Genomic DNA, 23,761 nt, shown 5'->3' with positions numbered 1-23,761 from the left:
TGTGGTGGCTGTGATTTGAGGTAAATCTGAAAAGGGAACCAGCCATAATTTGAGAAGTTCTTTCCCCTGCTCTGGGTTCCAGATATGGGTTGTTGTAAGCGGTGGCTCTCAAGCTTTTGGTCTCCGCATCCCTGTATACTTGTGAGTTATGGACGGACCCCAAAGAGCTTTTGTTGATGTGGGCTGCAGCTTTCAATATTACCGTCTTACAAATTAAGCTGGCAATTTAAAAAAATAATCCTTTACAAATGATAAACCCATTAACCCGTGTTAATATAATTTTCATGAAAAATAACTTTTCTTAAACACAAATATATTTAGTGAGAGAATGGCTTGTTCTACAATTTTGCAGTGTTTTTTTCAAACACCTGACAGGATTCTGTGCTGCCTCTGCATTCAGTCTGCTGCCTCCGGAAAGACTCCACTGCGCATTTGGGAACGAATGAGTGAAAAAGGCAACTAACACCTTGGTGTTATTACTGTTAGGAGAATTTTGACCTCACAGACCCCCTGAGGAAATCTCTGGGACCCTCAGGGTTCTCTGGACCATACTTTGAGAACTACTGGTAATAGTTGATTTGCAGGAACTACAGGCATCGTAACTAACACGGAGGGTTTATTGTGTACCCAGTACTTTTTAAAGTGCTTTTTGCCTAACACTGATTTAATCCTCACAACAGACCTGTGAGGTAAGAGCAACGAAATCAGGGTGCTAGGGCATTCTACCGTTCTGTTCTTATCTGTGCCATGGACTGAAGTTTAGGTTTCGGCCCTTCAGATGAAAGGCTGAAGGGTGGTATTCCTATAGAGCATTAACTAAGGTAAGTCAGAGTTACATTTATAGCTGACACGCACGTATCTGCGATTTTTTAGTTGATCGTGTGGGACAAGCCCGGAACACTGAGTTTCCTTATTAGTGGGGCTCGCGTGAAATCTTTCTTAGCATATTACCGTCTTCTACGGATGTGGAGAGACCACCCAGCCTGTCAGCAGGGCTGAGGTAGAGCCCATGCCGGCTTCTGGCTGACTGAATCGACTCCTCTGCACACGTGGGCCGGGTCTAGAGCCGTGTAGATGTGCCGCTGACCTCCGCCTGTACCCGTTCACCTGACCGGATCCTAGGCGGTCCTGCCAGGGGCTCATTTCTTCACGGTCCACTGGTGTCAGCATCTTATCTAAGGTGATTTACTTTCATCTCTGATCATCAGCTGATAGATTGACGCTTTGGAAGAAGAGCTTTGCTAGCAGTTTGTTGGATTGGAGTGCTCTTGAATGAACTAGATAGGAATTTCCCTTCCCAAAATTAATTATGCCACTTGTATCACTCTTGTGTAATCTAAGAGGATTGCGTTCTTGTCCCTCGGTGTCTCAGTTATCACTGCACAAGCTAATTTACCCGAGGACTCTATTGCCTTCTCCATGGAGATCAGTTTTTTTGCCCTGGAATGATCTCACTTATGAGAAGAGTGAAGGAACAAGAAGAGGGAAAAACTAAGGAGGGAGAGGAGAAGCAGGGAAGAAAGAACCTTGTCTTACATAACAGGAATAATAGCTTATTGGGGCCAGAGGTGATGGGATGTCAGCCAGGCGACCTTGAGACCTTTATTGCCACGGATTTCTTTTTGTGGTAAGAGGAATATTTGGACCTTCTTCAGATCAAGGCAGGTTGCCTCTGAGCATATGCTCTTCTGAGTGATTAAATGGGCAGTGTTTTTTATTCTTCTCATCAGAATGTTTCCAAAAGCAGGATCCTGCAAAGAAGAGACAAGTGCTCTTTGCCATAGAAGGTATTTGTGACACCAGCCTTTTGCTGGAGTAGTCAGTGTTGAGTGCGTTTATGTCCTGCTCTTAGGGGATCTAAGTGCGTGAATTCTTCTGGGAAATGTTTGAATGGAGGGAACCTGCGGTAGATGCTGGCCCTCCCGGGGTTAGCCTTTCTTGGTTTCCTAGCAGCCTGCCTGTTGCCATGGTGTTAAATTAGCCAGGCAGCAGATCCATTGCCCTGTGGAATGTATGCACTGATTGTTGGTGCTGGGAAGCTGCTTGTATTTTCTGTTATCCTTTTTTTGGGCAACTAGACTCCAAACAGTATTTAGCATATGCTACTTAAGATATTTACAAGGAAAAACGATGGCTAAAATAATAAGGCTGATTGTTTTAACACATAGAGCTTATAAAATATACCTTCTAGGAAAGGTCGTCCCGTTCTTTCTGAGAATGTTTTTGAAAATCTTTGGTAATTACATTGTGTATGTGGGCTTTTAAATATCCTCAGTGGAGGTAAGCCTTATAAAAGACTTGTTATTTGGGGACTATTCTGGTGAATAAAATAGATTAAGCTGGTATTTAGTTAGGCTTAGGTTTGACTGCAGACCACAGAGAGCTAGAATAATAGTGGCTTAAATGTGATAGAACTGTCCCTGTCCTTCCACAGGAAGTTCAGGAGCCAGGCAGTGTTGTGGTTCTACTTCCAGAAGAACTCAGACTTAGTCCCTTTCTTAATGTCCATCACGAGTGCTAAAGATCCAGACATCACACTTGCCTTTAAAGATGTGATACCTCTGCTAACATCTCATTAGCCAGAATGTGGTTTCCTGTCCAGACCCTGCCGCCAGGGAGACTGGGAAATGTAGTTTTTAATCTTGTAGTTTTTAAATCTTGGCAGGCATGTCTATAGCTAACATGGTTCTCTGGAAGGAGTGGAGAATGGACATAAGGAGTGATTTGTGGTCTTGTAACCAAACCCAAGTTCATCTGTTGCATATGCAACAGAGCCAATCACTGAGACCTCAGGTGTGCAGCAAGGGAAGGCTTTATTTGAGAGCCAGCCAGCCAAGGAGATGGGAGTGCAGGCCTCAAATCCGCCTCTCTGAAGGGGCAGAGAACAAGTTTTTTTTTTTTTTTTTTTTATAATTATAGGGGTTGAGATTACATATATATTGATGAAAAGAGAGGGGTGGAACTCATGACTATTGATGAGGAAAGATGGAGCATGTGCATTGAGCAAACATACATGAAACTTACTATTGTTCATGTTCATTTTAGGGTGAAGACATAAAATAGGGCAAAGTTGGAGTCCTGACATCAGGAGGTCCTTTTAGGACAAGGAGAGGGGCTATGTGCATGCTCCAAGAGCCCGGATAAACTGGATGAGGTCTTGGGCTCCTTATCACTGGTAGGGAATGCAGGGCTTGCTTGTTCATTGGCTGGAACCTTACCAGTGACCTTCAGCTCAGGCCTCTGCAGGGATAGCTAGTGGATTTGTTAGTGGGGTTTGAAAAAGAAACAACAGCTGATTTGGGAGCAGCAGGGCTTTGAAAAACAAGCTTTAAACTTCCTGATAGTTTGAGTCTCATTAACCCTGTGGAATATAGTTTCAGTTTCTGCCACATTGGGCAGTAATTGTTCCCTGAAACTGGTGGTTTAGCTTTTTTTCTGCCTTTGAAGGTAACCTGGGAGAAAATTATACCACAATATAAAAATTAGAACGTGAATGCCTTCTGTTGGTGGCTCTTTCCCTCAAGTCCACTATCATGAACAGTTAGGTACAATTAACTGAGCTTCGTAGGAACCAGGCACTCTCGGTCCTTTCTCTACTTTCTCATTGATTTTCACAGAATTCCTGAGAAAGGGGTGCTCTTTTTTCCCTCATATTTTGGAGATTGTGGTGAAAGTACTTGTCCAGGTCTTGGCTTTTAGTAGACACCACCGCTGAGGGCAGTGATTATGTTGTCTTATTGCCTCCTCACCCTTCCAGAAAAGTACAGGCTTCAAGGGTGCTTTTGTTTTCTTTTTTTTTTTTTTTTTTACATTTGTTATTTTTTTTAATCTTTATTTTTGAGAAAGGGTGCGAGCAGGGGAGGGGCAGAGAGAGGGGGAGACACAGAATCTGAAGCAGGCTCCAGGCTCCGAGCTGTCAGCACAGAGCCCGAGGCGGGGGCTTGAACTCATGAAACGTGAGTTCATGACCTGAGCCGAAATCGGACGCTCAACCCACTGGGCACCTCTCATTCTTGCTCATGCAAAACTTCTTTTTAGCACATACGTAGGTAGTATCAACTCCTGGGCTGCTTTTGGTGGAGCCTGTTTTACTCTTTGTGACTAACCAACAGCTTCTGAGGTTTGGGGATACAACTCTTTAGGTCTTCGAGCTGCCAGTTAATTACTTGATGAGTTGCAGAGTAAACAGAACAGCCTGGATTCTACTGTTTGTGGGAGCAACCATTTGGGGTGAGGTAGTGGATCAGAGATCCTGCTGTTGCTACTGTAGGTGATGTTGATGATGCTGATAGCACTTACTGCACTCCTGTAGCATGCTAGCTCCGTGTTTTACAGTTACTGGTTAATTTTCACAAACTCCTGGGAGTACTAGCAATAGGCCCGTTTTGCAGATTGGAAGACTGAAGTCTTAAGGTCGCCTGACCAGAATTGGTGGAGCCATGATCTGAACCCTTGACTGATTTCAAAGCCAGTGTGGTAGGGGAGTTCAGTTATGCGGATAAATTAAAATGCCAGAGAGATGATGGTGAAGGCATGGTGGCTGAGAGATGTATTCTGGTCGTTGAAAACGCATAACAACGATGTCATCTTGATTCTCAGCAGCAGTTCAGTGACTCCAGTAGTTGCGTCTTCATTTTGTAGATGAACAAGCTCAGGAGACTGATTTGCTGAAGGTCATCTGGGAGGGACTTGAGGAAGATCTTGATTTTAGTATCCCACATTTGAAAAACATTTAATTTAGATGGTGATGTCAGTTACCTTAGATGTCTCACTTTCTAAGCTTCAAAATTTACTTTTCTTTTTGCAAGAAGCCATCACACCTAAAACACATGTGGCGCTAGTGAGTTCTCTCTGCCTTCCAGGCCTACTAAGGTTTTTTTGTCTAGATCTAGACTCAAGAGCTGCCGCAGAGCCCGTTTCTGGTGTAGCTCATGGCAGCCATTCTCAATACAGTAAAATTCCATTGTAGCCTATTTTTTATAAATGACCTACATGTGGAATTGTATTTTCTTCTAGGCCTGGGGAGTTAAAAGGGAACAGAGTGCACCCATCCCTTTGCTGAGAAAATACAATGGAAATCTTGTGTCTTAAGACAAAGCCTGTCTTTCCTTAATGAAATGGAACTTGCCTGTAGGGTTTTAGTGTCTCTGAAGTGATAATTTCTCTAATTTCAGTGTACTAGCCTTTTGTCTTTGAGGGCTCAAATGGCAGGCCTTGGAGCTGAGAGAGGTAGTGCTTGTTTGTCCTCAGGAGTGTTTGTGTCTTAATAGGACACATTTAATCAGAACTCTCCAGTGGGCCAGGCACACATTCTAAGAACTTTCTTAGAGTTCAGCATATTGCCTCAAGAGAAGAAAGTTGGGGAGCGCCTGGGTGGCTCAGTGGGTTAAGTGCCAACTTCAACTCAGGCGTGATCTCATGGTCTGTGAGTTCGAGCCCCGCGTAGGGCTCTGTGCTGACGGCTCAGAGCCTGGAGCCTGCTTCGGATTCTGTCTCCCTCTGTCTCTGCCCCTCCCCCGCTTGCACTCTGTCTCTCACTCAACAATAAACATTAAAAACAACAACACCAAAAAAAACTAGGTGTAGAGAAGAAAGTTGGTATTTGGGGGCAGAGTGTAGGAGACAGAATAGAGATGAAGGCTTTGCTGGGAACACATTTTGAGAAATAACTGATAAGAAAGTGGTTTACGCTGATTTTTATGTATTGCTTATGTGTAAACACTGAAAAGGTCGTTTGCCTCATTTTACAAGAGTGAAGACGTGTAGCCCCAAAGGACTTAGCCCTGCTCTCCACTCAGAATTTCTCTTACACAGAATTCCTTGTAGGTTGGGTATTTGGTTTCTGCTTGGTTGCTTCTGCTTTCGGACAGGTCATCAGCTAACGAGGCATCCCATTCCCATTTTGTAACCCTGTGGGTGTCCCCTATCTCGAGCTGTGGTCTGCTTCTCTTAACCTCTTTATTGCTCTGAGGTCTGGGCCCGAAACCGCACAGAGCAGATCCGCTCTCGTGTGATCGCTGGAAGGTGCCCTTTCCCTCTGAAGGTGACTGTTTCTTGGCAACATTCTCCCAGCCAAGCACCTGCAGTCTTCTAGGGGATTCGGGAGGGGTGTCACGTGCCCCCGCCTTCCTGACCTGCCGAGCTTGTCCCTGTCTCCTGGGAAGCGGAGCACACAGGCCTGAGCCCCGCCGCCTGTCAGTGGGCCCGCAGCTGCAGCTTCTGACCACCACCTCCATCCTTGTGCTGTTGGCCCTTGCTCTCCACGTTTAAGTTTTACACGGAGTGTCATCTTCCTGGCTGTCTGTTCTGTAGGGATCTCTCTGTCGGCTCCTCTCTCAGCCCCGCTGCTACCACGCTTTCCATTCCAGTTAGGTGCCCCATCGTCTGAATCTCCCACCTCTTTTTCAGTTCTGCCACATCGCCCCTGGGTTAAGACCCTGGCGGGAGCTGTAGCCCACAGGGTGAGCTTTCTTTCACACGGGTGCGAGCCTGCCGGCGGAGGCCCTCTTACCGGGCCTGAGGTCTGTCTTTGCAGGCTGGCTTCTGAAGAGACAGAGGAGGTTTCTCTCCCTTGGTACGTTCGGGAATCCCCTCTCAGCAATCCCCTCTCAGCCGGTCTTTTGTCTCTCTTTCGTCAGGGGCCCCTTCACAAATGTCATTGTGAAGAAGCCTCCTCCAGCTCCCCAGTAATTTTGCTGCCCCAGGGACCTCGTTCCTTGTGTTTGTTTTTTGTTTCTCCCTTTGGGTGTCCGTGCCTCTCACGTGGGGTCACAGAGCCTGTCTCCCCACTTTGTTCTGCCGGAGTGCCACTGTCTTCCCAGTCAGGGGAGTCTGATCGTCTTCCCGCTTGGGTAGCGAAAAACCAGGCTTGTCTTCACGGCCCTTCGGTCCATAGCTGGGATCTCCCTGAGAGATGCCCGAGAGCTCCCTGAAATGGTGTGAGGCTTTCGTATACAAATATATTTTCCGGGAAAAGGATTCGTGTCTCACGAGTGTTCTGACCCACCCTTTGGTTCCCTCACAGGGGATCAGCTCCTGAAATAAGTGCCCAAACCTCAGCAGGTAGCTCACTGGGATCGGCATCACCCACGCTTGCGTCTTAGCCTCACGGTAGCCGTCCTGAGGACGCACGGTTGTGAACGTAGCTTGGGTCATTTTAGGACATCACATTCGTTGTATACCACAGACTATTTTTATAAAGATACACACTTTTAAAAACTTGGGCTTTCTGTTGGAGGGACATGGGAACGTCCTACTGAGAATTTAATTCCCAGCTGGGAGTTCAGTTTCGTTTCCCGGTGTCCATGAAATCTTTTTTTAGGCTTGATTTTGATGACTTGATAGGCCTCCCAGATTTGGTAGCATACGCACGCATACCTTACACTTCTGAAAGTCCTGAGGTGGGCTATTAGGTAAGAGTAACTGTGGAGATTGGGGAATGACTTGTGATTTGTTAGCTGGACAAATCTCAGATAACCAGCTGCCCGAGGTTCTTTTTAGTCCAGAAGAGTTTGGCCCAAACTGGTAACAAAGTTGTTATTGAAAATGGTTACTGTTTCCAGTTCCTAGAAGGAATAAATAAGCTACAACTTATTGTTGCCTCTTGGGCCTGTGATAGTGCATCCGGTTCTTGAAGCCTGATAGATTTTGGCCCTTGAAGCCAATTCCTGGTCGGGATTTTTGGAGAAACCCCCCTGGATCAGAGTTCTCTGTGACTGCGTCTGTGAGAATAGAGGGTGGTGGTCAGGGCTTCTGTGGGGAGGACTGCTCACTGGCCTTGCCTTTCTTAATCCTGTCTGGCTCTGGTGTGCTGATGTCCATCCTCTTTCTGGCTTCCCTGTGTATCACTGTGCATTCCTTTGCCTAGAGACTCATTTTGTAGCTTCCTGTTATTTTTCCGGCTTTCTTCTCCCAGTTAGAGGTAGAACCAGTTTGTCTGTCTTGGGCGTTTTCAGGATTCCCCAGGGCCCAGTGCCTGGAAGGAGCGTGGGAGGTTCTGCTGGGACCTGCTGGCTCCGTGTGCTGTCTCTGACTGCCACACTTCTCAGAGCCTTGACCCTTGTGAAACAGTTAACGCCTCCTCCCCTTTGCCCAGACCTACAGCTGAGGACTGGCCCCAGCCTAGCTTGGCTACTTTATAGGTGCTAAACATCTGTGAACCATCTGGGGATTTGTGTGTACTGTTTTGAATCCGGTGCATGTTTTCCTCAGGAAACCAGAGTCCAAGCCAACTTGGACTTGGAATGCGGCTAGTTCTGTTGGGTTCGTCGACTGGTTATGGATGTGATTTTTGCCGCCAAGGGGCATTGAAGGCTATCACCTGGGCAGGAGATGAATCATTCACTTGCTGGTGTCTGAAAGGGTGCAGATAATCTGGCTTGAGCTTTTTGGACACCTGTGACTCAGTCTTTGTGTGAATCGTTTGTGGAATATAGCTTTGGTTGAAAAGCTCGTAATGACAGCATTTCATTGTCTTCCCTCCCCTGGAGGGAGAGTACCTACCACCAACAGGCATTCTTTGTGTACTGTGTGTTACATGTCTGTAGAATTCACTGTGCCTTCTCATTGGGCTCACAAATTGAAGCAAAGTGCCGCACGACTCCTGAGGTTCTCGAGGTACTTTGTAGGTGGCTCTGGGATTTCCTTCTCAGTCTTGGGCCATGTGTTTCCTGTGTACAGGGGGAGGTGGGTATTTGCTGGGGTCGGCCTCCTGCACCATCATCCGTCTTTGTGTAGCCTCATAGATTCTATTCTTTTCTAGCTGAATTGTTTGGTAGAGGTGAGGTTGTTCCAGAGTGAAGGCTGCTGTAGACCTGTATTAAGAAATATAGGTATTTTTGAATTTTTCCTTTTTGATATATTATACCATTTTTCTATTTAACAGCTACACAGTTTTTTCAGGTTACATCTAGTTTTTTAGTATTGTGAATTACACTTAATAAATATATTTATGCCTATCACATTTTGCCTCCTGGATTGCTGTATGTCCTTAAAATGTATTTCTAGAAGTGGATTACTTTTTGAAGAGGGATTTTATTTTTCCAGTTTTTGAAATACGTTCATATATTAAGTCCTTAGCGGTCACACTTATCAGCCTTACAAATGCATCTTTTACTACAAAATTGTCACTTTTTCCCTCCATTGGCTGATTTAACTTTTAAAATATGGCACCTTCCTGCTGTAGCGTGGGTTTCTTTGGTCCTGGGTGATGTTGTACCTTTCTTGAATTTTCCCCTAATTTCATTTCTGTGCATGTGACTTCTGCCTGAGCGTTTTTTTTCATTACCACAACAGAAGTAAGGTCGTTTTATGCACCTGGTGTTGAGTGCACATGTGTTCACTGATACCAAAGTGGATTATGTAGTTTTCTTTGTTAGTAAACTTGTTTATGTGCGAATATGCACAAAGTTAGATTTATAAAAGGGCTCTTCTTCTAGAACATTAAGAATCATTGTTTTTTGTAATAAGGATATGAATCTTATTTCCCCCACAGATTAAAAAAAAAAACTTTTTCTTTCTATAATTAAATCCTGTAATTCCTGTTATTACTGCATGGAAAAAAATTAAAATTAAGGTTATAAAGATTAAAAGGCCTGATACTGTTTAGAAATAGTTTGAGGGGAGAGGTGCCAAGGTGGCTTAGTCGATTGAGCATCTGACCTCGGCTCAGGTCATGATTTCATGGTTCGTGAGTTCGAGCCCCGTGTCAGGCTCCGTGTTGACAGCCTGGAGCTTGCTTCGGATTCTGTGTCTCCCTCTCAATGCTGCTCCCCTGTGCGTGTTCTCCCTCCCTCTCTTTTCTCTCAGAATAAATAAACTAAAAATACAATAGTTTGAGAGGAGAAAAGCAAACCAGACAAATTAGTCCCTCCCAGCCCTTGACTTAGACTGACCTAGATGGTCACACAGCGTCTCGCCTGGACCCAGTGATGCCGTGTGGTTTGCGTGCCCTGCTCTCCAGCTCTGTGCCCAGGCTAGTCCTTCACCCTGGGTGGGTGAGAGAGGGGGGCCACCTTCTCATGGTCGTTTGTCTTTCAGCTCTAGCCAGCCCTGTCCTAGGACTGAAAGAATGCACCAGAGGCTCGGCAGTGTGGTGCCAGAACGTGAAGACGGCGGCTGAGTGCGGGGCCGTGAAGCACTGCCTGCAGACCGTCTGGAACAAGCCGACGGTGGTGAGTGCCGTTGCTACTGTGCTGGGTCTTTTCGTATCAGCTGTAGCTGCTGCCATTTTCAAGGCTTTTTTTTTTTTTTTGCCTCGTTTGGTTTGTTCCTCTCGGGGACCCTGCGAAGGAGGCGGGACCCGTTGCAGGTGGACCCATTTTCCACACAGTGGACTTAGAGAGGTTTAGTTCTGCTCCCCCAGGGTCACTCAGTCTGCCGGTGGCAGTGAGAGGATGAGGTCCGCCCGTGGCCAGCTCTGTGTGTGCGCCGTGCTGCTTTCCGGGCCTCTGTGTGCGCCCCACGCATCCGCTCCCAATGAGGGGCCGGCCGCCTCACAGCCTCCATTCCCCAGGCGGGGTGCCACGGACACAGCTCCATCCTTGGTCATCCAAATAAGTAAATGCTAAGCTTTTCAAATCCTTCCCCACTTTTTGGTGTTTTCTCTCTGTCTCTCTCAGACAGGCAGATCATAGATTCAGACCCTCAAGCTTAGTAGTGATTTAAAATTTTATTTTTAGCTATAGCCACACTGGAAAAGAATCTGCTGGTGTGTGTGTGTGTGTGTGTGTGTGTGTGTGTGTGTGTGTGTGTGAGAGAGAGAGAGAGAGAGAGAGAGAAAATTTATTTTTATCCAGCTTAAAAAAATTTTTTTTCCCCAGCTTTTTGAGATAATTGACCTATAACATGGTAAAATTAAGGGGCGGGGCGCCTGGGTGGCGCAGTCGGCTAAGCGTCCGACTTCAGCCAGGTCACGATCTCGCGGTCCGTGAGTTCGAGCCCCGCGTCAGGCTCTGGGCTGATGGCTCAGAGCCTGGAGCCTGTTTCCGATTCTGTGTCTCCCTCTCTCTCTGCCCCTCCCCCGTTCATGCTCTGTCTCTCTCTGTGCCAAAAATAAATAAAAAACGTTGAAAAAAAAAAAATTAAAAAAAAAAAATTAAGGGGCAACATATACTGATTAGATATGTTTATATTGCAACATGATTGCCTAACATGCTTATCTGTGAGTCAGTGGGTCATTTTAAAAATCCATTTTGTATATGTTGTTTATATCCTGCAGTGTACTGTTATCCTTAAGAAAGCTCAAGTAAGTAATTGTGTTTAAAGGAAGAGTGGACATCAAGCTCCTAAATAAGATGGGTGTCTGCTGCTGTTGCTAGCTTTGCTGTACATGTGGATAAGTTATCTCTGCATTTCTTTATACTTAAAACGAAAGTGTTGCATTTCACTTGTGCTGTTCAGTAAGGTAGACATTAGCCATGTGTGACTATTTGAGTTTAAGTTAAAATTTCAGGGGTGCCTGGGTGGCTCTGTTGGTTGAGGGTCTGACTTCAGCTCAGGTCATGATCTCGCGGTTTGTGAGTTCGAGTCCCGCATCGGTCTCACTGCTGTCAGCTGTCCCATGGAGCCTGTTTTAGATCCTCTGTCCCTCTTGTTCTCTGCTCCTCCCCTGCTCATGTGTGAACTCTCTCTCTCTCAAAAATAAAACATTTAAAAGTAAATAGTTAATTAGAAGTGGTTTTTCATTGGTATTAGCCTCTTTTCTGGTGCTCAGTAGCCACATGGGGCTAGTTTCTCTATTGGATACTGAAAATTTTAGATTATTTCCATTATCACAAAAATTTCTTCAGCTGCTATAGATTTTTTTGTCCCCTTGATGTTTTTTTTGGTGGTTGTTTTTAAATGGAAGACTCCCGTGAATTTATGTGTCCTCTTGTGCAGGGGCCATGCTAATCTTTTCTGCATTGTTCCAATTTCAGCATATGTGCTGCTGAAGTGAGCACGATGCTATGGAGTTTTCATCTAAACGGTGTTAAACAGAGCATATTAATGTAGGGTTCTCATGGGGCGTGCTCAAGTGCATTCTGTGTGGGACTTAAGCCCTCTCAGGAGACGCCTGAGCTTTGCTGGCTGTGTACCCATTGCTGCACAACATGCTTGCGGCTGGCTCTGGGACGTGCCATCTCCTGTGGTGCGGGCCACGTTTGACTGCGTGGAGTTCCACGTCTAAAACCTGTCATGAGCGGCTACTAGTGCTGCTTCATTAAGAGAAGAGGAATTAAAACGCTGTCCTTGCAGAAATCGTTTCTGAATTCACTGGAACACTATCCTCTGTGGCCAAAATACTTTCTGATTTGGTTTCTAATTTGCTTCTCATCTTGTTTTTCAAATGGCTTCCTCTTTTCAAATTCAGTGTGTCAAGGGAGGACTTTAACTCTTTCTCTTTTGCTAGGACAGTCTCCTGGGGGCCGGAGTCTCTCTTGGATGGCCCCATGCACAGTATTAGCCTTCGGTCCAAAGGTTCAAACTGATTTCTTTCAGTGCAGCTGAGTCAATCCCAGGTGTTTCTCACCCAGACATGTTAGTTCCTTCCCTCTTCGTGGGTTGAAAATCAGTTGACTTCAAGAAGGGAGCTCCTTACAGCCTTTGAGAACCAAGTAGAATTTCCATGTCCTGGGCCATGTGAGGCCCTAGGTGCCCAGGCTTATCAGAAGGCCGGTGGGATGTTTCGAAGGTCTGGGGTGGCGATGTGGCTTCTACTTGAGCATAGCGCCTGGGAGGTGGAAGGTAGATAGAGTGCAGGGATCCGTGCTGGTGTCGGCTGGGCTTGCTTCTTTGCACACGCCCCGCCCCTTTCACTCTGTGCTAATGATGTTGCTCCCAGGTGACAGGTTTTGTCTGATTTCTGCTGCTTGCGTTTTTACCTTCCTGAGCCTCAGTTTCTTCCCAGAGCTATTGTGAGCAATAATGTGAAATTTGGCCTGTGCCGTGTGTGCCGAGTAAGGTGCTGAGGGGCGGAGGGCACAGGAAAAGGGTATTTGTCTTGTAGAAGCACAGAGTGCTCTGCGCAGTCCTGCCTGATCCTTCCCCGGGGCGTCCCTGTGCTTCTCGTCTAGGTTGGGGAACCGGGATGTGCTGGTGTGTGAGACACCCCTGGTTAGATATAACAGGACAGAGGCCCAGAGGCCTTTTTAGCTGTGTACGGCATGGGTTACATCCTACAAACACAGATCTCTCTCCCTCATGTTCTTTCCTCTTAGAAATCCCTTCCCTGTGATATATGCAAAGATGTCATCACTGCAGCTGGGGACATGCTGAAAGACAATGCCACTGAGGTGAGCTGCCATGAGTGTGTGTGACCGCATGCGAGCAGTGGCCGTGTGCACCCATTCCTTAAAAGAGCTGTGGTTCTGGGGGTCTAATGAGGAGTGGTCAAGGCCCGGGTAGGAAGTAGTTCAGATCTTGTGAGCCACATACTTCTGTTACATAGATTTTTAGCCCCCCCCCCCCCATCCCTTAAAAATGTAAAAACCATCCTTGGCCACAGGCTATACACAAACAGACTGTGGGCTCTAGCTTGCTGACCCTGGCCTAGGTGTTCAATGCCCAGGCTTGATGGTTGATGGGGGCTTTTGTATTGCTGGTCGCTACCTGTAGGTCCGTTTGGGCCATCTCTGCTCAAAATTCCCCATGCCCAGGAGACTGCAAGTCAGAGTGGCTGTATTTTGAGGAATGTCTGCTTTTTGCCCGTTTGTCTGATGGAGCCAGGGCTGCCCGCTGGCCCCCTCCCAGGGTTCTTCCCCGAGGCTGCCGTTTGCTGGGAGCCGTGGAGGGCCTGTGCTCTCAGTCGTCGGCAGAGCAGATGCACATCCTGATCTGGCCCTTGTCTGTATCCCTTTAGCAAGAGATCCTCGTGTACTTGGAGAGGACCTGTGACTGGCTACCTAACCAGAACCTGTCTGCCTCATGCAAGGAGATGGTCGACACCTACCTCCCAGTCATCCTGGACATGATTAAAGGACAGATGGTACGTGGTGGAGAGTAGACTCGAGGGCACTTCAGGGCCTGGGGAGGTGCTGGACCAGAATGGAGTGGTTAGAATGGAAAGCCTTTTCCTGGATTTGGATTTTCTCCATAGCTTGTTCCTACCGTTCTGACTTCCAAGAGGGCTTGGGCCCAGTGGAACACTCTGGCTTGTAACTTTCAAGCGTTGGGAAGGGTGCAGGAAATGGGACCTTGCAGAATACTGAAGGAATTGTAAACTGATTTCAATTGTAAATGTGGTGTAAAATCGTAAGTATGGTGTCACATTTACATGTGCCCATTTGATAACTCCTGTCAGATCTTTAGCTCTCCCTTTGAGCATGCAATTCATTTCATTTCTGTGATTTTTATCCCAAAGAATAATTCGGGGAATATACTCGTGGGTTCAGCTACCAGGGTGTTCTGCTTTCATTCAAATAAGCGTCTGCTGTGCATAAACCGTGTGCTACTTGTTGGATTTTCAGCAACAAACAAGGAGCCGGGTCTGTGGAATTTGAAAGACGCTATGAAAGAAGAGGTGCCCAAATAACAGGGCCAGAGGGGCGGAAGGGTCTTGAGACTGGACCAAGGTTTTGGCGAGACTAGCAGGGGTCACACCATGCAAGGCCTTTTAGGCTCTATTTAAGGATTGCAAGTGCGGCAGGAAGTCCTTGGAGGGTTCAAGGAGAGGCAGAGGCGGGACATGATCATAGGTGCCTTCTTTAAATGTGTAGGTCCCACCAATTGGGAGTTAGAAGGGGGGAAGCTGGCAGGACAGTCTGGTGTGAGATGTGATGGACCAGTGGAGGCGGACAGAGACACGTTCTGTTTCAGAGGAGAAATGGAGTGGACCTGCTGATGAAGGGAGGGACAGAGGGAGGAGTGAGGAATGTCTTCTAGGTTTCTGGCTTGAGCTGCTGGGAGTGGGGTTGGGGGAGTCATTTGCTAAAGTGGAGGTGGGGAGGGAAGCAGGTGGTTTTGTTGGAAATACCTGTGAGTGAGGCCTGTGTGTGTGAGTCAGGCCACGAGGTAAGGACAGGGACTCAGGCACCAGGTGGCAGTTTTGTTTTCCTCTGGGGAGAGGATTTCCAGCTGGACTTCTTTCCTCACTAGAGTCATCCTGGGGAAGTGTGCTCTGCCCTCAATCTCTGTGAGTCTCTTCAGAAGCACCTGGCAGAACTGAATCACCAGAAACAGCTGGAGTCCAATAAGATCCCGGAACTGGATGTGGCTGAGGTGGTGGCTCCCTTCATGGCCAACATCCCCCTCCTCCTCTACCCTCAGGACGGCCCCCACAGCGAGCCCCAGCAGAAGGTAAGGCAGTAGGCCCAGCCACTTAGGGCCCGGTTGTGTCGGATTAGAGATGAGGCATGAGAGGGGCGGTACGTGTGTGCAGTTCTCAAGCTGGGGACTTACTCCTTCATTTGATCTTGCAGTTAGATGAGCTACCTTTCAAATGGTTGTGTCATGGAGGTTCTGAAGAACTTGGGGTATTTAAAATATGCAAGGGCTTCTCTCTGTTCCAATTAAATTTTATTAAAATCAGGGCGCAGTTGATTATAAGCCTGTTGATAATTTCAGAGCCTATGAAAACACAGAGCTGGAGTGCCCGGCTGGCTCAGTTGGTGGAGTGTACGTACACCTCTTGATCTCGGGGTTGTGAATTCGAGTGCTACAATGGTTGTAGACATTACTTAAAAAAAAACAAAACACCTTTTAAAAACCTACAACTGTTCAGTAAGTCACTGGTGCTGTGGTCATGAACACATAAGGAAATTCTCTTGGGAATTTGAATCCTCTTATCATAGGAGCAGTGTTTCCAGCCTGACACCCCATCCCACCCACCCATCAACCCCTGTCACTGTAGGCTGGTGGGGACGTTTGCCAGGACTGCATCCAGATGGTGACTGATATCCAGAATGCTGTAAGGACCAACTCCACCTTTGTCGAGGCCTTGGTGGACCATGCCAAGGAGCAGTGTGACCTCCTGGGGCCTGGCATGGCCGACATGGTGAGCCTTATCTCCTCATGCATTGGAGGATGTCCTGGGCCTGGGACCTGGGCTCTGGAGTGGGGGAGCCAAGAAAAATTCAATTCCTGAGGTACCATTTTAAGTTCCAACCCAAGGGCTTTGAGGAAGAGATTGTTCAAACAACTCCTATTTCCTTTTTTCCAGAAAGCATCTGGAATAGTTGGTGGGTACTTAAATGCTTTGTTGGTTACTTGAATTTGTATATGTAACAAAACATTTGGAATAAAGTAGTATAAGGAGACCACTTTTGTGAAGAATTTTTTCCCCTCCCAGTCACCATATGTATAAGGAACATTAGAATCCTTTATAACCCTGTTTTTAGAAGCCTGGCTGTTACATATTCATAGCTGTAGGTGTGCCTTCCCCACAGCCAGTGGGCTTGTTGTCCTTGGGAAGCCGTGCAGGCTGTCTTACAGCAGATGCACCTGGGATGCTTTCCTTACCTTGCTGAATATTAGTCCTGCAGGCTAAGAAACTCATTTTGTTAGATTCTTAGGGGGTTTCATTTCTTGGACCCTGTTCACTTTAACCAGGGGCCTATGAAATTGACACGTAAATCCAAAATGCTAGTTTTGTATCCAGCAACCGAACAACCTTGGCTAGACTGGATGTAGGGAAGCTGGTTGTAATAACTCCATGGGTCTAGGATCTAGAGCAGCCTTCCTGGGTAGGAATGGCTGGTTCTGGGAGCTCTGGGTTCTTTTCTGTCGGGAGTCTTTTGGTCTCATTGAAGTATCTTTGCATATCACAGTCTGACTTGGTTTCCCAGTTCAACCCTGTGTGAGGGCTGCCCTGTTTCCCTTGGTTTCCTCACTGTGGACCAGGGCTATTCTGTGAAGGTCTAGAGGCAATAACTAGATGTGTATGAAAGTAGGTGTGCTGAAAATCATTATAACTTGGTTCTGCTGGGTTTTAACTTTATAACCTTGTCTAGGAATGTGTGAATGGGTCTGAAAAGTCACTTCGTGTTTGTAGTGGCATGTCTTGTAGCCATGTTCAGAATTGCTCCTGAGCAGTTGCTGTATGACCTTGGGGCAAGTTTGGGCTGTAAAAGGAGATTGGAGGACCTTCTCTCTAAGGGCCTTCGGGACACATTTTCAAAACACTTTTTGCACACCTTTTCCTATAACGTACAGGATAAGCACATTGCCATTTTTATCTCAGACGTTTGTAAGACTCTCCTCTTGGAAACTGCTTGATAGTTGCCTGTTGACTTTGTCGGAAATGCTGGGGTTTTGGTGTCTCGTTGCGGCAATTAAGTGTCACTGACAACCTGTTTCTCTCTCCTCAGTGCAAGAACTATATCAACCAGTATTCTGACATTGCTGTCCAGATGATGATGCACATGGTAGGTGGCAGGGGAGGCTCCCTGTTAGCATTCTTTGTCTCAAACTCCGTGATTCTCAGGATTTTGAAAATTACATGGTTTAGTTTTCCCTTTTTCCCTTCAGATAACGAATTGGGTCAAAACGGACCTTCTTCAACCAGCAGACTCTCTACCTGCAACTCAGTACCTCCTCCCCTTTACCTTCCCCAGCCAGGGAGAAGGCTGAGGCAGCTCAACCCCCAGGACTGCCCTGATGGCTTCCTGGTGATTTGTTTGCCTGTGCATATGTGAGCTGGCTATCAGATTTCTGGTATCTGCCTTTCACCCTGGGGCCGGTGGGAATAGCCTGCTCTGGTAGGTAGGCCAGGGCTGAGAATTGCTTCGTTGCAGCTGGAGTTTGCAGGTGCGGGGGAATCCCGCCTCCCACAGTTGGTCCTGCACTCTGCAGCAGTGTTAGCTCTAGCTGCTGCCTGAGTTCCTAACTCCTGCACTTGCTTCTGATGCTTCTGGGTGGTATGGGCATCCCTCCCTTACTAGAGGTAGAAAATCTTGATCGTGGACATGAGCTAGTTAGCTCCACGCAGAAAACTGTTGTACGAATCAGGGTGATGTGATGGTATTCTTAAATTGGGAACATGCCCTGGCTTCCTGAGATCTAAGCTGCTGGAGTTGAGGGGGTGGGTTGCACTTTGTCTCTATCCTGCTGACTTTCTGACTGTGTTGAGATTGACCTGTGTGGGTCCTTGAGTTTGTTCTCCAACCAGGGGTCCGCAAACTGTGGCCCACCACTGTTTTTGTAAAGTTCTGCTGGGTCTCAGTGATGCTCATCCCATTTTGTGCTGCAACAACAGAGTTGAATAGTTGAGACCTCACAGCCTGCAATGCCTGAAAGATTTACTCTGTCAGGGCCCTGCTGTAATTGCTCAAGGGCTCCCGGCCAGGCATTGGGATTATTATTACAACATGCCTTGTTCTAAAAGTAGTTTAGAGGCAGCTTACAAAGACATGGAGCTAGAGGAGGGAATCAATAAGCCTTTGATTTGACTCGATTTGGTTAAGTGCTTTCTCATAGCTAAATAGTAACATTTTCTCATGATAAAAGATTTACTGCATAGATGTTTTTTGAAAATACGTGTAATACATCCCAAATCAAAAATCATTTGTGGTTTAAAAAAAAAGTAGCAGTGGGGTCATACGGTTATATAGTACTTTAAACTTTGTAGTTTACAGTTATTTGCTCAAAAATGTGTTTTATTGGTCATTAAACATTCTGGTACAAAAGGATTTTTAAGTGGCTGCATAACCTGTTTGGGTGGAACATGTATGTAACCAGTCCCCTTTGGATGTTTAGGTTGCTTTGAGGTTTGCTTTTGGGATCAAAAGCATGATGAGCACCCTACCAGTTAGATAGACAGGCACATCCCCGTTTCTCCCTTAGTAGAGAGAACTAACTGTTGATTTGTTGTCAGATCGGCCTTCCAGGCTGGCATTTGGCGCCCTGAGGCCGAGGCAGCAGAGGGTGTGTGGTTCAGGACCCCTGACCCCTCTGGGTGTATATTCCAGCACACACCCCCGATTTGGGCACTCCTGTGTCTTGTCCCACTTTGCTGCTTACCACCTGAGGGGAAGGCCTTGCAGGCACGGTGGACTGAGGCTCCTGAGGATGGAGAGCTCCTCATCACCTGGCATTTCCTGGGACCTGTTGCCCTGTGTTTTTGAGCATGATTTGGTGTGGCGGGAGCATGGGGACAGTGCACACACAAGCTGGGCAGTGTGCTCTGTCCCTTGAGGGCCACAATAACTTTCAGTGCCCCCTGAAATAATAGGAACAAGGTAGGTTGCTGATTTGTGACTGCAAGGTTTCCCCTGAACTTCTGGTGACATCCTTACAACCTTGGTTAACAGACGTTGTTATTTTAATTTTTTCTTAACTGTTGTGTCCTTTCCTTTCTCTTATTTTCATCTCCGATTTCCTGTTTTTTTGTTCAACAGCAGGATCAGGTATGTGATGGGGGATTTGCTTGTAGTAGTGGTCTGCTGCTTCTTGTAGTTAATTTTGCTCAATTTTTTTTTTTTTTTAATGGCATGACCTGTGTTAATACGTAGGCTGGTGGGGGAGCTTCTGCATTTCTCCCCTGTGATTTGGGGGGGGGTCTCATCTCCCCTTCAAGGGGCCAGAAAAGGAAGCGAGCAGGGCTTGGACTCTGGTTAAAAACCAGCACCCAGCTGGCCATGTGCATGCCGCCAATGTGATGATGGGGAACCATAGGTGACCCCGGAGATGACTGTTTCCTTAATTGTAGGCCTGACTTCCAGTGGGACACCTTGTTTCTGTGATGACTGAGGGCATTGCATGTCTTTAGTCCTGTTTTTCATCACCTCAGAAATGCTTCTGCTGCATGAGCAAATCATTTGCAAATAGTGAGCAGACTATTCCTGTCTGTTGGATCCAGAGACTTGGAAACAGTCTCTTGATTGTGGCTTCTGCCCCTCTGGGTGATGGGGTCCTGTAGATCCTAGAACCATATCAGATGGCTCAAGAGCCAGGCCACTGGTGGCATAATATGGGGACCAAGTCCCCAGACCATTCTTACTGAGGCAGTACCCCCTTCTGAGCACTGGCATTTCTCTGTAGGAATAAAGATTTTTCAAAGGTATTTTGAAGTCTCATGGGAGAGTACTTTGGCTGAAATACTTGTTGCCCCAGGGAGTTAGTAGAACCGAGCTCATCTGAGACAAAGCAGCCACATACCTCTTGAGTCTTTGTCTTTTTTCTAAAAAGCTTGCTTTGTCTTTGGCCCCATTCTGGTTTCTCTCCCCATACTTAAAGTGTGCCAAAGACAGGGTATTTAGGATACATTTCAGACTTCCCCAATCTTAATTCTGAAGACTTCTCGATACTAAAACAAGGTGAACAACAGCCACGGTCTAGCTCTTCTGCAAAACCGCTCGTTTTAGCAGTCCTGTCCTGACGCTTTATGGTTTGGTGGTGGGAGGCAATCGCTGTCAGGCCCAGAGCTTGTTGCTGGTTGCATTTGGTTCACAAAGGATACAGAGTGTGTATACTTTCCTCACTCTTGGCCATCATCATCGTGAAACGGTCAAGATGTCCAAATTACAAGTTCCCTGTGGTTTGCTGTCTGGGTGGGAAAGGGGATTGATCTGGAGCATCTATGACCTGAAAGAATTGATCGCTTTGGGACCTTGGGTTTTTGTGTGTACTGTGTTTATGCAGTTGTGAAAATAGAATGCAGTTTCCAAAAAGCCATCCATTTCTTCTTTAAATGGTCCTGCCATCGAAAGATAAAGTGTGGTCTTATTTCCAAGATTTTTGGCTTTTTTAGTTTATGGGCATGGCGGTTCTTCCTCTAGAAAGAACATGCGGCTTATTTCCTACTGAGAGTGAACCAGCTCGAGCGAGAAACAGGTTCTAGAGCAGACCAGGTGTGCTTGGAGGAGGATTTGATTGCCTGTGAAAGGGAACAGGCACCAGAAGTCTCGCTTTCCTGGGGCGCTCTCTGGTTGGAGCAGGGATGTGGTTCTGTCTGCTCTCCCCTCAGCTTTGCGTGGCCTCCTCCCGGCGTGAAACCGGTGCATCCGCACTCGTGGGAGTCCCTTCAGGTTCAATGAGGAATCTTGCCTGTTTGGCAGTCAGGCTTGACGCTGTGACCCGGGTGCTCCCCTAGCACTCCACCCTTTGTGTTTAGAGAGTGGAACTGAGGGGGGTGGTGGGTGCAGGCCTGCATCTGACTGCCTTTTCTGTGCCTTCTTTAGCAACCCAGGGAGATATGTGGCCTCGTTGGGTTCTGTGAACAAGTGAAGGAGGTGCCCATGCAGACTCTGGTCCCTGCCAAAGTGGTCTCCGAGAACGTCATCCCTGCGTTGGAACTGGTGGAGCCCATTAAGGTACCTGGCGTCACCCGTTTTGTACTGGCGAGGGCTGTGCAACGCCCAGGCCACTCCACATTATACCACGTTCTGTGAGGCTTACGCTTTTTTGGTTCCCTGCTTGGCTGCTAAAGGTGTTTGAGTTTGAGACCATTCAGTAGTTTCTGGTGTCCCCTCTACCAGTGCAGTACCCCTCTCCCAGTCCTGAGTGCATTTACTTCTTTGGTTATAAACCCAAGTGCTTCACAGGATCAGCCTGCATCTGTAGGACGTCTAGCTTTTTCTAGTATGTTCGTGTCCCTCCACCTTGCCCACTGTTGCCGCAGTGCAAACCTGATACTCCCAGAACACCCCAGGGCTCATGCAGAAGCTTCTCGGTGTACTGCCGTGCATGCGTGGGTGTCTGCTTTCGTTTCCCTGGTACCCTTCACTCAGTAAAGATCCACCGTTTTCCAGAATCAGCTTACATTCGTCACTTGTTATGGGTCCAGCAGTGTGTTAGAGATGGAGTCCTGAAACCGTTGACCTGGAGTGGCGAACAAAATTGTCCTAGTGTTCATCGGGCTTGCAGTTTAGTTCTTAAAAGGGTCCGGGCCACGTGACGTTTTATCACGTGGCACACGCACACACTTCTGAAGTTGCCATGGCACTTGACCTTTGGCTGTCTCATCTCCCTCCTCTGTCCTCCCTCAGCATGTGCAGCGTGTGGACCACAGGTTTACGAAGTCAGATGGGGTTGGGGAAGCACTTCCACCTGCCCCATCTTGCTGACTGGATTACTGGCCAGAGAAAATGAAGGGGAGTTATAGCTTGTATTCTAGCCACATGTGGCTACACGTTTACATAAAATCAGTTCCTTGGTTACCCTAGCCACATTTCAGGCGCTCAGTAGACACATGTGGCTCGTGCTGCTCTGCTGGACAGCAGAGGGGGAGAGCATTCCTCCTGTCCTAGAAAGCTCTACTCAGCAGGATTACTTTACTAAAGGCGGGCTGTAGAAAAGAAGTCTCGGGTATAACGAGACTTGACACTTAGGGGCAGACCTGAAATGTGTTTAAAGCTTTGTCTTCTAAACAGTAGACAGGAAGTGAGTCCTCACTCTCCTGCTCCCCCATCCACCTTCCCAAAATGACTGCGGAATGATGAAATGATTGTGACCAGATACATCATGCAGGCAGCTCTTTGGGGTTGGGGGATGTTTTCACTGCTTCCGTCTTCTGAAGTATGGGTTACTGGTTTTTGTGGGGTGGGGGGTGGTGCGTGGCGGGATGTGGTGGTGGTAGAGGATTGTGCAAAGGGATGGGTCTCCCACCATGTAAAACCGGCAGGGACGGGAACTTGGACACTGGGAGGAAGCCACCTTTTGGGTGACAATCTCTTGTTCCTGGCCACAGGGTGTCCCTTTCCCTTTAGAGCAGCAGGGTCCAGGGTGAGGTGAGGACCTCAGCATTAAAGTGCTGTCCTCCCCTTTCAACAGAAGGACATGGTCCAGGAGAAGACTAGTGTTTTGTGCGAGATGTGTGAGTACGTGGTGAAGGAGGTGGTCAAGCTGATTGACAACAACAAAACCGAGGTATGTGCGTTTCTAGAATGCTAGAGCACCCCCGTTCCCCAAAGGCAGAAGCAGCCGAAGAGGTGGACTCAGCCATCGCTGGCAGTGGACGCCAGCCCTGGGAATCTGCATACCCCCTGCGCACCAGTGGATCCCTCTGGGCTGGGGTCGGGCCTGTCTCATAGGTCTTGTCTTTTTGGGGAGGAGAGAGTATCTTGCTGTTGGCTGGTTTCCTGGTCATGTTAGTATTACTGAAAATCTTTCCTAGGCCTGTCCAGCCTCTCCATCTTCTGATACGATCCTCTTGTTTTGTGTTTCAGGAAGAAATACTTCACACTTTGGGTAACGTGTGCTCAAAATTGCCTGTATCCTTGTCTGAAGAGTGCCAAGAGGTGGTGGAGACTTACGGCTCCTCCATCCTGTCCATCCTCCTGCAGGAGGTGAGCCCTGAAGTGGTGTGCAGCGTGCTCCATCTCTGCTCCACCCAGGGGCTGCCTGTGCTGCCTGGTGAGTAGGGTGAGGGTGTGGCTGGCCGGCCCCTCGGCCTGACGGGCCCTGCCAGTACTCAGCCTGTGCTCCCTGTGTGTAGTACGCGTGATTCAGCCGAAGGATGGTGGCTTCTGTGAGGTGTGCAAGAAGCTGGTGAGCTATTTGGACCACAACCTGGAGAAAAACAGCACAAAGCAGGAGATCCTGGCTGCTCTTGAGAAAGGCTGCAGCTTCCTGCCTGACCCATACCAGAAGCAGGTATGCCCCTGGCTGCTTTGGCCCAGAATGTAAGAACCTGTCTGGAGGGTGCAAAGGCTGGGGTAGCTCATTGATTGTACCTGTGATTGAGGTTTTCGGCGGGGGCGGGGGGAAAGCTACCTGTTTCTTAGAGGCAGTCTGTTGGCTCAGGGGGAGCCACTGGCTGGGAGAGATAACAGGAACAGGTGAGATGAGGCTGAGTGTGGGTGGGTGGGCATCTGGGAAGGGGGTCCTGGGTTGGCAGTGGCAGGAA

At 47.6% G+C, this 23,761-nt stretch overlaps 1 protein-coding gene and 1 non-coding gene across 3 annotated transcripts in view; one reads left to right on the top strand and one right to left on the bottom strand.

Moving 5' to 3' along the window:
* LOC102948682 (prosaposin) overlaps nt 1–23,761 on the top strand; it is a 33,211-nt gene that overhangs the window by 6,787 nt on the left and 2,663 nt on the right. Inside the window, exons 2-12 of one of the 2 annotated variants that reach the window (XM_007095717.3) lie at nt 10,039–10,172; nt 13,200–13,274; nt 13,841–13,966; nt 15,076–15,276; nt 15,830–15,973; nt 17,286–17,342; nt 19,314–19,322; nt 21,096–21,227; nt 22,687–22,782; nt 23,082–23,268; nt 23,351–23,508. In XM_007095717.3, the coding sequence (XP_007095779.1) occupies nt 10,039–10,172; nt 13,200–13,274; nt 13,841–13,966; nt 15,076–15,276; nt 15,830–15,973; nt 17,286–17,342; nt 19,314–19,322; nt 21,096–21,227; nt 22,687–22,782; nt 23,082–23,268; nt 23,351–23,508 (1,319 nt within the window). The remainder of the gene's footprint in view (nt 1–10,038; nt 10,173–13,199; nt 13,275–13,840; nt 13,967–15,075; nt 15,277–15,829; nt 15,974–17,285; nt 17,343–19,313; nt 19,323–21,095; nt 21,228–22,686; nt 22,783–23,081; nt 23,269–23,350; nt 23,509–23,761) is intronic. The other variant, XM_007095719.2, reaches the window with a different exon arrangement.
* LOC122232211 lies at nt 11,837–11,942 on the bottom strand. Its single transcript, XR_006209556.1, has one exon. It is a non-coding gene; the product is annotated as a U6 spliceosomal RNA (small nuclear RNA).

This window comes from Panthera tigris, chromosome D2 (assembly GCF_018350195.1).
Source record: "Panthera tigris isolate Pti1 chromosome D2, P.tigris_Pti1_mat1.1, whole genome shotgun sequence".
Taxonomy (NCBI): domain Eukaryota; kingdom Metazoa; phylum Chordata; class Mammalia; order Carnivora; family Felidae; genus Panthera; species Panthera tigris.
The sequence above is the reverse complement of the archived record's forward strand: the minus strand, read 5'-3'. Positions and strand labels throughout refer to the sequence as shown.